The sequence below is a fragment of the Punica granatum genome, chromosome 2 (assembly GCF_007655135.1).
Source record: "Punica granatum isolate Tunisia-2019 chromosome 2, ASM765513v2, whole genome shotgun sequence".
In the NCBI taxonomy this organism is placed as follows: Eukaryota; Viridiplantae; Streptophyta; class Magnoliopsida; order Myrtales; family Lythraceae; genus Punica; species Punica granatum.
Window position 1 is genome coordinate 41,488,210 of NC_045128.1, and position 16,256 is coordinate 41,504,465.

Below are 16,256 nucleotides of genomic sequence, written 5' to 3' on the forward strand. Positions count from 1 at the left end.
TTTATCCGCACAACATTGTATAGTTGAATCGAAAATCCCAATCAGAATCGCCGTGTCTTTTGCTTAGTTAGGTTTGTATTTTCGGCCAGAAGCTTTTCTTACTCGCTGTCGAGTATGCCGTTCTATCTTTCTGTTCATCTTGCGCATTTGAAATAATTTCATGTTATTTGTGGATCATATATGAGTTCATGAGTACGATTTGATGCAACATGGTCTCCACCAATAGCAGGAGAACTCATAGGGTGCTTCTTGCAGGATCTCTTCCTTTCGATCCATTTGACTATAAATCGATCCATCAGTAATGTCTTAGCACTTTTGACTGCACTTTTGACACTCAATATAGTTGAATCCATTTAATGTTTCTCCACTTTCTCTTTTTGGACCCCTTTTTAAGTGGTGGTCTAGTGGGATCGTTGACTTTTTGGATGATGTCGTTCTTCCTTGACTACGATTTTTCCATGGGCGTGCTATCTATGATTTAAGAACAACCGCACGAATAAAAGTCCTCTATCGCCGAGTTTATAGTCAGGGGCTAAACTAAATCAGCCAACATAAGCGGCACGTAAGATTATCCTCTCAGGACATGCTTAATTTAAAATGCATAACGAAACTACTCTTATCTAGCATTAACAGCGGAGGATCCAAATCCGTATCGATTCGACCGAGCATAAGCTACAGTGTTGTCAGAACCGGATCGAATGATGAACCGGAAGCGGTATGAATCCATGAGTTTATGGGTCCAACCGGGGTTTCGATGGATCTGACTGCACGTTTACTTAAAATAAAATAAATATTCATATTATTTTAAAAAATATGATAATTAAGATAAAAGCATGACGATTTCAAAAAAAATATAAGAATAGTGTAAGAAAATATCTATATTTAATATTTTTTACTCCAAAATAAATATTAAATTTTAATAAGTACTTAATAGTAGAGTAAAGAACAAGAAAGTAGTGATGGTTTGGTTGGTAGTATGCTAATGGGAAGCAATAGGTCATGAGTTCAAATCTTTACACAACCAAACAATTTTTACACTAAATAAAAAACTCATAAAACTTATAAAATCGGCCAGTTCAATGGAATTTTGCTCAAACCGGCCGATTTAATGGGTCCGACGGTTCAAATATGCAATTTGGATTTTTGGACGAATTGGACTGGATATGGTGTAGGTTCCCGGTCCGACCGGTCGAATTGATCGGTCCGGTCCGATTTTGATAACAATGATAAGCTAGCGGAGCTCAAACTTAAAAGGCTAGGATGGGAAATTCACATTGCAGCTTCCCATTACCTGGATGTTGTTCGTCCGTTAGTTACACCTGCAGCCCGCTGCTCCACCAATTCACCAATTACATCCCAACATCGAATCCGGACCATTAAATGGGTTGTGGAAACAAATGCTGCTTACGTGGTCCCATCACTGCCATGCACTTGTCACCCGTTGATTGACTGCAACTTGGAAGCCTTCTTGTGGCCCCCCGCTTGGGTGGGAGGGAGAGTTGAGCTTCAGATGGGCCAATCGTCTCCAAGATATCAACGCCGTGACGGCCGCGAAGAATCTCAACTGCTGCATTTCTGCATTTCCCAGATTACCCTTCTCGATTTATTCTTCTTTTTAGAAAATTTTCTTAGTAGATAGATTGATTTTTGTTGAGACAAACAGCCGGGCCCGAGCTAAACTGCTCGCCCCAACCAAATTCCCGAAGTCAAATTGATAGAAAATAGAATATCTTGACTTCGTTCAAGGTTAGCTTAATAGACAGTTTCATGAATGTCACCTAAAACATATGAGATTATAATTTAATAGGAAAGAGAGAGAGAATTCCACTAGAAAGAAAAAGGGAAAAAAGGAATGCATATGGAATTGTGAGCAAGGTAGAGGGGCAAAATGGTAACACGGCACGACAAGTTAGCGGAACCGCCGGTTGCCGCGTGAAAAATCATTCGAAATAACCTGACACCACCGTCTGCTCCCCCCCCCCGATATAAAACGCCGTCGATAGAGCCCTCTATCCTTCAGCTTCCCACTCCTCCCTCTCGCTTTCTCTCTAGCCTCTGCAACTGCTGCTTTCTCTCTCCCTCTCTCTCCCTCTCTCCGTGAAGATGAAGAAGCCGGGATTCTTGGCAGCCTCGGTGGCGGCGGCCTCTGCTACAGCCGCGTCGGCTTCCACCTCCTCCCCCTCCAACCTCACCTGCAAGTCCAACTTTCAGTTCTCTCGCCAGGTAAGTTCAGTTCTTAGATTTAGAACGGTCTTGCTGGTAAAGCTCGCAGCTTTCACCATATTTCCTTTCCGGGTCGTTGGAATTGAGTGCCCTTTCACTCTCCGTATTTCCGGGCTGATTTTCTTGCTCTCCCGCGCTCAATTCTGCAGGAAAATGTCTCGAACAGTCGGGATCAAGAACAGGAGCATTCTTCTTCCACAAACTCTGCCTCGGGAAACCAGTTTGAGCCGAGGTTCGATGGCCTGAGGTTCATTGAGACACTGGTGACCGCCCACAGGTGATGTCGGACGGCCCCGTCTCTGGGTCTGCTCTGTTTGAGGAATGATTACACCATAGAAGTATTAACTCTTTAATTAGGTGCTGCAACTAGTTTGCCTGACAACGATTCGGCTTCCGCGTCATAGCTCTCTCTTCTAGTTTTCATGGAAGAAATGTAATTTTAGATTGTACGGCAATTGACGAAGAAAATGGAAGCTATATGAAGTCTTCACCCAGCTTGATCGCGGCTCGTATGAATGGCTGTTAACTGCCCTTATTTGATTTCTCTATCTGCTCCGTTGATGTTTTATTCAACTGTTGCTGGTCAACAAAGATTATTATAAGACCAATACTTTAATTGACTCCTTTTCAGCATATTCTTCCTTACAATGTTGCCTCTTTTTTGTTTTGGCATATTCTTGTTTGTTCCGTTGAATACCGATCACCAATGTCGGGTTTCATGCCAATCACGTATTCATCAGGGCAGAAACTGCGTGTGCTTTAACTTTTGAATGTTCACCTTAAATATGCTTGTCTAATTTGGTCTAAAGCGACTCATCATTCAGTTCCTCTTTCGACCCGACATAAGTTGCTGAAGACATGGCTAAACTGGCCCGTTCGGCACATCCCGCTATAAAAATGAAGAATGTCTCTATTTTTCTTAGTGAAGATGAAGACAGCGTCATGTCTTCATTTTGTCAGATGATCCAATAAAGATTGAACATGTCGGTAGCGGCTGTAGACATACTTTGTGAGCTGATGGATGCAGCGATAAAGATTGAACTGGGAGGGAGTTCGCGAGATATTACAAAAGGGTGAGGATTGAGGGTGAGCTACATTTTCTAGTAAAGGTCGGTTTGGACTAGACTGGTTTCTTTTGGGAGAAAAAGATGAAGACTTCCTTTCAGACTAAAGGAAATTGGAAATCGAAGAGAGTGGATAGGCTTTCTGCTTGGCCCTACTCGAAAAGAATATGCTCCTTTTCCTAAAGATTATGTTGCTCCAAAGACATTGAAAGCCACATATATAGTATCTGCTCCATCATCTAGCCTAGCCTCAGTCAGCCTGATAAGATTGGCCAACTTTGCTGATATTCTTGTTTTCTATGTCCTCCACGATTGCTGCGTCAATTTCGCTTCTTTGTGTGAGAAAGCGGTACGATGCTTAGCCTCTGATTCCCGCATTCTCTTTCCCAAAAAAAGATCAGTTCACACTAGACAAATAGAGGCAGATACTATTACCAACGGTTGCTCATGCTTTAGCTGGGCCATGTCATATAACATGAATTGTCTGATTCGTATCATCGTAAAAGCAACTGAGCTGGGGAAAGGAATAGGAATTTCTATCATTACAAGTTCAGAAGCTGACCAAACTCTACCCAAACCTACAATCTTGAAAAGAGAATCTCACCTCTCTCGAACAGAGCGTGGTAGGGAAAACGGGACAACATTACAACTGAAACAGGAGAATCAGGAAGCAACCTACCACAGAAAGCAACTTCTGCGTTTTAGCTTGTCGTCGACCATTATTCCCCACTGAGTCTTCGGAGGATGGAGAAGACGGTGAGATATTGACAGAAGTGCAGTCAAGGCCTTGCTTTGTATCACGGCACTTGTTTGCAAATAAACCAGGCGGGTAATTCCCGTATGTTCTTATGTAGCTGAACATGATTGTCGCACAATCGTTAGTCAAGTCATTCAGCTCAACAGCGTAAGGACAGGCAAACTCCTTGAAAGCCGTGCAGCAGTTGTTGGCAGGGAACTTGGGCCCCCTACACTGGCTCGTGATGATCGTGTAGTTCTGGTGCTCGAAGTCTACGGGACAACCTTCGTGATTCAGGAACACAGCAGGAGTCAGGAACATGATTCCAGAGAAAACTTGCCACACAAGCTACCCATAGTCCGTGCCACGATATTTCTCTATACATGTTGGGTCATCATACAGCCAAAAGAGTAAAAGACAGGATAACAGAACTCAACCGTCTGAATGTAAGCCACAAATAGTAAACAAAACTATGAATAAGAAGCATGAGTTTTTCTGCTACTCGAATATCATACCTAAACTTGTGTTTGGTTCTTCCAGGCAACTTTTTAGTATCATCTTTCCTCGCAAATTGTTCTTGAGCAGACAAAATTTTCACAAAGCTAATGAGAAATATGGTTTGTCTTAAAGGCCAAGTAATTTCTCAATTCTGACTAACTAGAAAAAAAACCATAGCAAGGATTCCGAGCTGAAGATACTGACCAATAGTCGCATACACCGAAAGGAACAAATAAGAGCGGAAAGAAGAGAAGATTGTGCACGACAAAGAAAAGGTAAAATTACTCTTTTTGATCTGAAGTAGGGCTCGAGTTCGAGCACCAGATTCCTGGTTTTCAAAGATGCCATCTGCATGAAGAACCCAACACATGTTTGAACAAATATTAGCACTCAATATCGAGTAACGACACAGCTTATTACTGAGAAGACGTTTCACGTTCTTTAAAGCTAGATACATGGGATACAGAAGAAGTTTTGTTGAATGAGGCTGGGGGATCACCTGAAAGTGAAGGAAAAGATGACGAACATTCTGCTAGAAGGAAGAAGAGGACGACGCCATAGGAAACAGAAGAATTCAACTTCGAAGCCATCCCTTGCCAAATTCTTGATGTATCCGCTCCTTCTGCTCAGCATCCTCTCCCACTATTTCTGCAGTGATATCTTGAAGCGGGTACTATGGCCATTTCCAAGCTCTTCCACAGAGAGAGTGTTTGGTGCTAAAGTGGACGACCAAAGAGGTTTGGCTCGACGGCAGAACCTTCTCTGACTTTTCTTTCTCAATTCTCTATATGATTAGGTGATGAGATTTATTTTATAGATGTCATGGTACATAAGAAAAGGCCCTTTCTAGCTTCGATGGCTTGACCTCTTCTCTCCCTTTTCCATCATTTCTTCTTCTGTGTTTCTTCACAAAAGCAGACATATCCTGCAATATACTCTCTCTTCGTAGCTGCGTACCATTGAAAGCCAAAACGCCTCGCCTTTTCCGGTAAGATGAAATACTTCTGCTTTCAAGTATACGACTCTAGCCTTTCTCTGGCATCTCATCTCTTATCTCTGATTTACTTCTTTCCAAGACTTCTGCCCTCAGTTTGTATTTGTTTATTTAAAATTGTTCTTTCTTTTTTTTTAAAGACGAAAGTCCTCTTGACTTATCACAAGAGGCACACGTCCCATGACGCGGGGCGAATTGATTGCAGTTGAAATTCATGAATCCAATCAGCAGTCTTACGTTTTGCAGCTATGTTTCATCTGAACTCATCTGATCTACCACTCATAATGATCGAATTGCCAATGCAGCAGATCATTGTACAACAGCAAGACGTGCTAAATCTCGAGCGGCCGAACAAAAATTGCAAGTTCGAATATGGGTCAAAAGGGTTCCTTCCGTTTGCACTACCAACCAAACAGTTGATGGATTCGTCCTTCCTTACGACAATTTTCTATTTCCACTTTTTATAGAAAAATATTAGCTGCTGAGAATGATGGGTTGATTCATTCAAATCTTTCTACCGCGGTCACACGAGATAATTAGAATAAATAAATAACTTTCTTTCCTGTAAGTCAAAATTCAAACGAGATCTTATGCAAATGCTTACGTACAAAACAAGAACTAGTCCCTGGAATTATATGCAAGTATAAATGTCAAGCCTACGGTCCAAGTAAAGCTTCTACCATCTCGATCTCGGCAGAGGACTAATAGTGCATATCTGAGCCAGAAACAACATACACTTGATAAATTCATTGTCCATTTATTCATGTTCTTCATGTTCAACGTTTTCTGGCAGCAATTTTGTATCAAATGGCATCGCATCGATGACATTAGCCTTGCCCTGACATGGGCTCCTTAGTCGAGGGAGCTTCCCTGATGTCCCCGTTTTGGGCCACGAATTAGATTTGGGCTATTTCTTCAAATGTTGTTTTTCTTTTCCCATTTTTTTTTAAAAAAATTCTTTTATTTAATTTTAATTTTTTTAAAAAAATGCACATGCTGCTTCTAGAAGGAAGTCTGATAATGGAACCATATTAAGAAAATAATGTTTGTTGATTGGAGTGTCTCTCAATCTTGATACAAACTAAAAGGATCCAATAATTCTTGTAGTGCTAAATATAAAAATCTTCTTGGTGTAGTTAGTGTCTCTCAATCTTGAATGAGCGTTAGCACACAGCCATATATACTCACCAAACAAATCTCTCACACTGATTTTCGTAATCGGGGAAAAGCTCATTTTACGGTATTATTCTTTATTTGAATGAGCAAAACGTTGCATAAAAATTCGGCAGTCTCATAATTTTTTTTCTTTTTTTTTTTTTGGCTTCCTTACACCGAGATCCATGTCAAAAACTAGCAAAGAATCACGGATTTTACCACTCTGCCGACATTAGAAGACTCCGGGTGCTCACACTGTTTTAATTCATAGATTTGGGGGTGAGTCCATATTTTTCCTCAAAAAAGGTAATAATTTTCAATATTTATTATTCTTGCAATTGCACTGCCCCCTGTAATTGTCATGTTGGATTCCATAAATGGGAACGCTGAGTCCATGGCAGCTGAGATCCCAAAGATATGTGTGTGCCGAATTTCCTTGAGCCAAAAGAAATTTATATCAAGGGAGAAAAATGATTATTGTCAACAACATAATAAATTCTGGCAAAAAAAAAAAACCCCTGTTGTGTGCAAATTGATTGAGGTGTTGGATAACAGACCAACCACCAAACATGCAAAAATAAATGGTTTTCGATATTATTCCATTTCGAGTCGGATCAATTCATTAAAATGTAATATTCACCTAATAAAATTCCTACAGGCGTGAACTTTCTCCATGTATACAAGTTTTTCTTTTGTTTATTTTTTTGGCCATTTAAATAACAAAAGGAAAACGTATGTTCTCCATTTTTATTTATCTATATTACTTATATTGGAACAAACTCTAGTTATTATAAAATGAAAAATATAAATCAATTTTTGTACCTGATTTTTTTACCAAAAAAAATACATGATGGACTCATAAAGACAGAATAGCTAGAATTATATATAAATATATATAATATATCCTATATTACCTTTTTTGGGGGGGAGGAAAAGACCACATATTTATATTATCTATTGGCGAGTTTTTTCTCCTTCATTCGTAAGTGTAACCAACACATACATATTGCCTCCATTTTCTTGTGATAATGTAATCAAAGCACCATCCTCTTATCAGTAACCCGCCCATACTGGCAAAGCTGGTCACTTCTGTAGCCGGAGATCGGTGGTCGTCCGCCATTGTTAGCTCCCTTATTTGAGCTCAGGATTGAACGCTTCTTGCATATTCAGCATCCTCTCCTTTCTCGGTACGCTCTGACTTGCTCTGTTGGTTGCGTTTTCTCCTGTCCTCTCTGCCCACGGCACGTAGGAAGTATCATCAGCTTGTTTTGATCGCTTCATATGTTGGATTTTCCGGAGATATGCGTTCTCGTCACTGTTCCATTGATTCCAGAGCTCCCCCGTCTTCGTTTCTTATTCGAAGTGAAGAACTCTGAAACGGGTTTTCCGAATTAGCATATGACGAGTGGTCATTGTTACGTTGTCTGATCTTTGCTACCAACAAGCAAATTTGGATCTTTCTTGAGTGATCTTTCCGCTCTTCACTTCTTGTTGATGATTTCTGGGCTAAAGTAGAAGTTCTTCTCTTGAATGGTTTCGGTACTGTTTCATTCTTGTTAGGTATTATAACTCCGTCAAACATCATTTGCTGCAATTCTGTTATTGAAGTTACTTTATAACAAGATGATATCGTTTCCTTATTGATCGTACAACTCAATCCATAAGTGAAATAGTTAAAGATCTCCGGCTGGTACTGTTCCCCTGCATATCTACACCTGGTGGAGATGCTGGCAAACCTTGATTAAGAGTCCGAAGCTTTCGACATCGATCGCATTGTGCGGAGTGATCGTAGTCCTTGTTTAGAAGGACGACTGCAATTACTAATCTTGAACTTATGTTTATGTCATGTAGCTTCGGCTGTTGAACGTTTGAGTTGGCTGGCCCACCTCCACATTTGGGTGGGTGGGTAGATGGGAGGTTTAATGTAATTGCCTTTGGGGCAAATAAGACTGTTTTAGAAGCATGAACAATTGTTCAATGAGTCTTTTTCTGGGACTATTCTAGGAGGTGTCATTATGGTTCATGCTGCTTTAATGACTGATCGATGTTAAATTCTATGTGCTAAAAGATGAGCCACGGGCTCTTCCTGTCGAAAGCTTCTGTCGGCACGAAGTAGAGTTCTATACGAAATGCTTTCGATGGCGGAGACAACAAAGAAAAATAAAAACCTCCATAGGTGAAAGAAGAGGGGGCGCGATTTATTTGCTGTCTGTCTCTAGCAATGAGATTATATATATCTCTGACTTCCATGTTTGGGCAGTTTTGCAGGTAGGTGGAATAATCTGTGTCAACGGCAGTCCGGCAATGGAGCATTCTTTCCGAGATGACATAGCTCCACATGGTTCCGAGGAAGAATGGAATCGACGTAAATCTTTCTCTGGTGCTGCAGCTGACACGGATTCTAACCAATCCACTGGTTTTGATTGCTATATCTGCCTAGACCCTGTGCAGGATCCAGTGGTCACGCTATGCGGTCATCTCTATTGCTGGCCCTGCATTTACAAATGGCTCGAATCTCAGGGAATTTCGTCGGAAGACAAGGACCAGCCACAGCAATGCCCCGTCTGTAAATCCGAAATTTCACACAACGATCTCATCCCACTCTATGGCCGTGGACAAGCTACGATAAACTCAAAGACGAAAGCCCGCCAACTAGGAATTGCTATTCCCCGGAGACCACTGGGTCCTGTGTCCGGCCCTGGTGCACCGCTGAGATCGATCACTGCAGCTCCTACCTCTAGTCTCCGCCCAACTCGGGAACTCCACAGTCGAGGTTACCTGCCACAATCACAACCTTATATTTCCAACCTGGGGCATTTTCCTGCTCCAGCAATGTTTGGCAACACAACCATGAGGGTTATCGACCCTATTGTCGGGATATTCGGGGAAGTAGTCCACGCGAGGATTTTCGGGAACGCAATAACGAATATATACACTTATCCAAACGCGTATCATCTAGACAGCACCAGTCCGAGGGTGAGGAGGCTCATGATGCAGGCGAACAAGTCCCTCAGCAGGATATGTTTTTTCTTGTTATGTTGCTGCATCCTATGTCTTCTCTTGTTTTAACTGTCCGATTGTCTCGGCCATCCATCTTGCAAGAATTGAGAAATACGCCATACGGAAGAAATGGTCCGAACCGGCGTATCCTTGTGCTGCAATGCACTACTATGCAAACGCTGGATTTCTCATGAGTTTGGAGATTTGGAATGGATATAAAATGAACGTCTTTCAAGTTTTCGCGTTACTATGTGTGCAAACGGAAATAAGCAAAAATCTTCATAAAGGTATTACGGTCGTGTGGAGAAAAAAGTCATTTTATGTAATTCATTCTGTCGATAATTATTGCATAATTTTGGCTTTGGACCACATCACAGAAGCTCCAATCCATGGCTGTGACAGAGGACGAATTTATGTGTTTCATTTCATCGGATTTTGACATGCCGCTAAAGGACATAAGATGACACCAAAATTACGAGGTCTTACCTTGTTTGTGTCCAAAAAAGATGTTATTGCCATCCATATACGTGGCAGAATTTTGTACTTATGAGCAATCAATGGATAAGACAGAGATTGAAATGCCTATTTAAAGATCATGATAAGTATAATGCAACGACACTTTTCTTACATGGTGATTGAGAGATTTTAAGTTCGATATTCAGTGGAATTATTCGTGCCCCTCTATTATATATTTAGGATTTCTACATCAATGTACTTAGGCTCACGGACATCCCCTTGTAACCAAAAAAAAAAAAAAGCCTATCTAACCATACATGAGATGAGGTGGCTTGATTGTGATTAACTTTGGTAGTTATCTCATTTGGTGGCATGGTCATTGGGTTAAATCATTTTGTTCGTTACTGTTAAGGCATCTCGAGCATAGCCCAATATGATTATATACGTTGTGAAATGATAACCGATTGGTAGTTTAGCTCCGAGCTGGCAATGTACATATATATAATATTTTCTTTTCCTAAGAATTTAGTGAAGAGAGAAAAAGTTGAATAAAGTGTATTAAAATGTTTATGAAGGAGAATCGAATGTAAAATCTGTTGATACTTATAAAGGTGTGCATCCATATTATCACATTCCCCCCCACCCCGGCCGAACCGACAGTATTTACGTTCGACTTACTTGTTTTGCGTTCACGCTTGATTTCTAATGATTATCATCGTGAGAAGATGGAGTTTTTTATCCAAATTGTTCAGATTTATAATGGCTAGCACCTCATTGAAGACGGGAATGGTGCAAATTGGATCTTGGGCTTCACCTGGCAAAGATAACTATTGGGCTTTTGGTGGGCCTTGGGCCAATTTAATAAGGCCTCATGAACTGTTCAGCCAATCATATCTCTATTGGCAGTGCAGATGAATGTGCAAAAACATGTTTCCAACTTTAATACATTCAGATAATCTGATGGTACGTACATTATTATTCTTCTATCGCATTAGTGAACATTCAATTAGATCTTATTTTTTCAGCATAAAAAAAGTTAGAGTTAATTTCTCCCGACAGACCGACGAACCCCCATAGACTCTGCAGTCATAACCATAAGATACAGTTTCCTCCCTTGGAACACGCTCAGCCCCTAAAATATCATGCCGGGACTTGGCCCAGATGGAGGCACTGGTGGACCTTTCGGCCGCATGAATACAGAGAGTGCTTTAATCCTCTCTTCCCTGTTTGGCAAACTCTGCATTTGAAGATCCTGACTGTGAACTGGGCACAACGGTGGAGCACGGAACCCGTCCATGAAAGAGAGCAGCAAGCAGATGGCAGACTTACTCCTTTGAAAGATCTCCATTTTACGTTGTCGAAGGCTATGAGGAGAGACAAGCTTCGACACTTACAGAGTTGTTTGCCTCCGAAAGGATTAACGTTTTCCAGAAATGAAAAGTGGGCCGGCGGGAACTGAGGCTTGGAAGGACAAGTTTGAAAAAGTTTGGAAGTGGATTAGGCATATATATTATCTGTATTCAGAACAGAACAGAGGTGAGAAAAATAAAAATTTCGATTTTGTTCATTTTAATTTTTCTTTTGCCAGATTTACGGAATAATTTGGTTAAATATTGCCGGCAAAAGTTATTGGGCAGGTCAGTTTAAATTTGCATACCAACTGTCATCCCAACTGTCTCGTTAATTACCCAAGACAACAACAGAGGACCCGAAGGATGGCATTTTGTCGTAGAAAAGAAATCCCCGTTTTGTTTCGTAGAAGGGCTTAAAACCGAGTTTATTATCTCGAAAGATATCTTCCGTAGCGACGTGCTGTATGCTACGTAAGCAGATAGTTCGAAGATTGAATAGGGCATTGCATCGTCTTCTTTCTGGGTGAGGACAGTTGGGCTGTTCTAGATGTTTTATATATACAAGAGTTTCTCGAGTCGAAAAAGCTCACTCTGAGTATTCCTTCTGTAAGATTTTAAAGGAAACTTCAAATTTGCTAAAATCAGGCGATGTATTACCTTCGCCTGGCCTGATATCTTAAGCTTCATGATCAATATTAGCTGCACTTGGTTAATTTCCGGATGGAGGTGCAGCGAATCCAACGCTGATATCATGTGAAAGCTGGATCATTGGTCCCTTAAAAAGCTAAGTGGCTAACATTGTTATCTAGATCTCTTACGCAGCACAAAAACTTCTGCTAATTAATGTGGAAGTTAAAAACCATGGCAAATGTTTGCCTAGAGGAGAAGTCGTTCGACTCGTTCCTAACCTAAAGAAAAATCGGGAAGATGATCCCCTTGTAATATGCTGCAGCTCTCAAGCATCTACACAGGAACCTCTTCTATTATTCTCCATCCAAAAGAGTGAGTAACTGCCAATAATGAAAAAATAACAGAATCCCAGTAAACCTAAATTGATGCCTTGGGACAGGGGTAGGGGAAATTTCATCACTCGGCAGCAACTGCCTCTGGCTCAGCGGCTTTCTCTCCCTCACCTGCAGCAGCAGGAGCAGATGCCGCTGCTGCTCCATCAGCAGCAGCACCATCTCCACCAGCCTCTTTGGGTGGCGAAGCTGGCTTCTCAGTGGCAGTACCACCAGCAGGTTCTCCGGCTTTGGCTGTTTTCCCGCTGCTCTTCTCATCTTTATCTTTATCTTTATCTTTTTCCTTGTCTTTATCATCAGCCTTTCCTCCCTTCCCATCTTTCTCTTTTCCTCCCTTTGCATCTTTCTCATCCTTGGGAGGTGGGGGTGGCATCATGTGTGGCGGAGGGTGCTGCTTCAGCTTGAGGAGGACTTGTCTCATTCTCGAGAGATCGGTAGGCTTCCCGGGCTTTGGGCCCTGAATGACCAGGACAGAGGGCTTCTTGTCGGGGTCTTTCTTCCCTCTCTTTTCGATGGTGGCAACTTCCCGTGGGATCAGTTCTGCTATAGCTTTCCAGTAATGCTGGTCAGCTTCCTTGAAGAACTTCTCTTGGTTGATCCAATACAGCTGAAATCAGAAAGACGATAACACAAAACATTCTATTTAGCATTTTAGGAATAAAAAATTAGACACTTAAGCTGACTCACTCGGGGATAGCTCGTTTTCTCACCTTCTCCCTTTCTCGGTTGTTAGCCTTGTTTGTTTCGCAATTTAGCTTCCTTTTCTCGTAGAAAGATCGCTTGTATTCTTCAGCCTCTTCAATGATCTGATTCCTCATCTCCTTCTCCCTCTTCTCCTTCTCTTCAAGATGGATGGCATTTTGACTGGATAAGCAACCATAGCGAAAAGTTTAAACACCGATTAATGAACTGTTACTTCATTGGAAGCGGGAATCTAATGCAAACATTATCGGAACAGCAGAAAAGGAAACTTCCAAGACATCCGTAGTGAACAAACTAACGAGTAAACCACAAACTGCAGTAAGCCTTCCGAAGCTTCCCAAGCATCACGGGAACGAACTATATATTAAAGAATAACTGTGGTCGAGAACTAACGAACCTCAACTTTAAATTTTGAGGTAATATCCACCATGTTGCTCAAATCATGCAGTCTATTTTTCCATCAAGATCAACCTCAGGTTTCTCGGGTGTTCAACCCCATGTCATCTTAATGGCTCAAATCAAGTTCAATCCGACAAACCAAACGCGAAATAACGTCCAACAACAGTTACTCCAATGAATATCATAATGAACCAATGCGGATCAATGCGATTCACCAACTTACCGCCGCCATTCGCGAAGAGCGGCTCCTTCCTCCGGTAGCATCTCGATAGGGGGTGGCAGGACGGGTCCGCCAGATGTGAACATGCCGCCGTTCTCCTCCTCCTCCGCCGCCCCATACCCATTCCCGGCCACATTCTCCCCCTCGGGCTCCTCGAACGGTGACACAAAGTCCGGGTTCGGCGTGGTTGCAGCGAATCCATAAACATCAGGGGACTGCTGCCCGAGGTCCTCACCGTAACTGGCTCCAACTTCTGACCCCATCATCATGTCGTGCTCCCCGGCGACCCCCGGCGGCGGCGGGTCCACGGGGAACTCATAGCCGCCCATGTAGGAATCGCCATCGTTGCTCATCGCGTCAAACGAGGCCATTCTTGGGGGAAAAAAATCGAAAATTTCTTCCCTTTTCGTCAGGTAGCTCAAAAGGGTGTGGATGCTGTGTTTCTCTCTCTAGATCGGAAGGCTCTGTTATGCTCTCTCTCTCTCTCTCTCTCTCTCTCTCTACCTTCTGATAGCGGTGGTTGAATGACGATCGTTGAGTTCCAATCTTTGGGTGCAAACAAAGTCTCCTCCTCTGAAAGAGAAAGATGGGACAGCGTTGGAAATGTCTCATTCAAACGTGTTGAATATAATATATAGGAAGGTGTCAGCCGTGTCGTGTTCTTGGGTTGTTGACACGTATGGCCTTTTTGTTCCCTTCTTCTTCTATCAATTTAAACCAGTTATTCTTAAAAAAAAAATCCATTTTTGTATTGAATAGACATTATTGATTTCTGAGCCAAATAAAAATTAAGCTAGTTATGGATATAACCATCCCCAATGTTGTTGACATCTTTATCTAGCCTAATACAGGGAAGAAAAATCTTAAATAATCAATAAATGGATAATGATAATCACATTACATATCGAATTGACAATTTTTAAGTTAATAAAGGAGAGAATATATCATTACGTTATATTTTCTTTTGGTTATTTAGTTAAAGCTACATGTTGTATGCAAATTTACATACATAATAAGATACTATTTAAGTGTTCATTCCTATAATTCATTGCTAGTTTGATTCTTAACTTTCAAACTTTTCCTGTTTTCTATTCTTCTAAATTCCACCTCTTCACTTTGTGGTGCCTAAAAAGCCCTGCACCTTGTCGAAATAAAAAAATATATATCCATGCCCCCTATGATCAGCCGCTCGTCCCCTTCTTCCTCCTTATACCTCCACGATTTCTACAATTAGAGCCCACAACAGAGAAAGAAAGAGAGAGAGCAAGTTTTGTATTTTGTACGGTTATATAATGTTTTTCATCCCCCATATATCATAAAACCATTTTGTATTCTGTCAATTACCAATACGAAGATGAGTAATGGAGATTCATACATTAAAGAAGGCGAGTAAAGAGACATTCAACTACAAGTTGAGAAAATAGTAAAACATATGATGTGGCAAGTTTTCATCGATCGAATGGAGGCCTCTCATCACTTAAATCTAGAGAGCCAGCTTTAAATCTAATTAGACATGACGTGCCGTCGCTTGTAATTTTTTTTGTTAATTTATCGTAAATAAATATATTAAATCTTTTTGTTTCTATGACTTCTTATATTTATGGCTTATATGTAGTTATATATTAGTAAATATAATATTGATTGAGAGTATAAATTTTGTTATTATTATGTTGTTTGTAATATATTTATATAGATGATTTCATTTATTTTCTTCATAGAAATTTAAGGTTAATTATACTGGTAGTCCAAAAAGTTTTAATAGTATATCAGGTTTGTCCAAATTTTTTTTTTTGCTATTTGATGGTACAAAATGTTTCAAAGTTGTAACACGATAGTATAAACCGTCATCTCGCCATTAACGCCGTCAAGTCATCATTTACAAGACTGTAAATTTTATACCATCATATAACTTACGTAAAACATTTTGCACCATTATGTAACGTCCCACAAAAACTGATTTTGCACTATCAGCGTCGGCTTGATGGCGTCAATAGCGAGATGACGGTTTGTACTATCATATTACAACTTTGAAATATTTTGTACCATCAGTAGCAAAAAACACTTTTTGAACCAACATGATACATTATTAAAACTTTTTGGACCACCAGTGTAATTTACCCTATAAATTTATTTAGAAATAGTATATGAATATTAAATTCAATACAACTTCCCATATGAATAGATATATTAAATCATGCATATTTCTCTTATTAATATTGAAAATATATGATAATTCATACATTTTGTGATAACAGGAATTACACATTTACAACTTCGAGTCTTAAAAGTTCACTATCCATATAAAATATTGGACGTATAATATGTGACACTTTAAAGGGGGCCCGGAAGGGTGAGTCCTTGATCCGGTCCTCGCTTTCAGCGACCACCCAGTCCCTCGGGGTTATTTTTTAAAATGTAATTAATTAATTATTTTT

The 16,256-nt window shown here is 40.7% G+C and overlaps 3 protein-coding genes across 4 annotated transcripts; 1 reads left to right on the forward strand and 2 right to left on the reverse strand.

The window, feature by feature from the left end:
- Positions 1–3,695: 3,695 nt before the first annotated feature.
- LOC116194457 (GPI-anchored protein LLG1-like) lies at positions 3,696–5,510 on the reverse strand. The gene is made up of 3 exons (XM_031523264.1): positions 5,021–5,510; positions 4,807–4,869; positions 3,696–4,307 (listed from the first exon to the last, which is right to left on the reverse strand). Exons 1-3 carry the CDS (start codon positions 5,109–5,111, stop codon positions 3,931–3,933), a joined length of 531 nt encoding a protein of 176 aa, XP_031379124.1. The 5' UTR covers positions 5,112–5,510; the 3' UTR covers positions 3,696–3,930.
- Positions 5,511–7,619: 2,109 nt separating this feature from the next.
- On the forward strand, positions 7,620–9,996 carry LOC116194340 (E3 ubiquitin-protein ligase RMA1H1-like). Of its 2 annotated transcripts, none has more exons than XM_031523137.1 (2): positions 7,620–7,857; positions 8,939–9,996. In XM_031523137.1, exon 2 carries the CDS (start codon positions 8,975–8,977, stop codon positions 9,737–9,739), a length of 765 nt encoding a protein of 254 aa, XP_031378997.1. In that variant the 5' UTR covers positions 7,620–7,857; positions 8,939–8,974; the 3' UTR covers positions 9,740–9,996. The 2 variants fall into 2 exon arrangements, with proteins under 2 accessions (XP_031378997.1, XP_031378996.1); XM_031523136.1 differs by having other exon boundaries at positions 7,622–7,857; positions 8,931–9,996.
- Positions 9,997–12,297: 2,301 nt separating this feature from the next.
- Positions 12,298–14,326, reverse strand: LOC116197900 (clathrin light chain 1). The gene is made up of 3 exons (XM_031528171.1): positions 13,825–14,326; positions 13,211–13,364; positions 12,298–13,107 (listed from the first exon to the last, which is right to left on the reverse strand). Exons 1-3 carry the CDS (start codon positions 14,190–14,192, stop codon positions 12,565–12,567), a joined length of 1,065 nt encoding a protein of 354 aa, XP_031384031.1. The 5' UTR covers positions 14,193–14,326; the 3' UTR covers positions 12,298–12,564.
- Between the last annotated feature and the right edge of the window lie 1,930 nt (positions 14,327–16,256).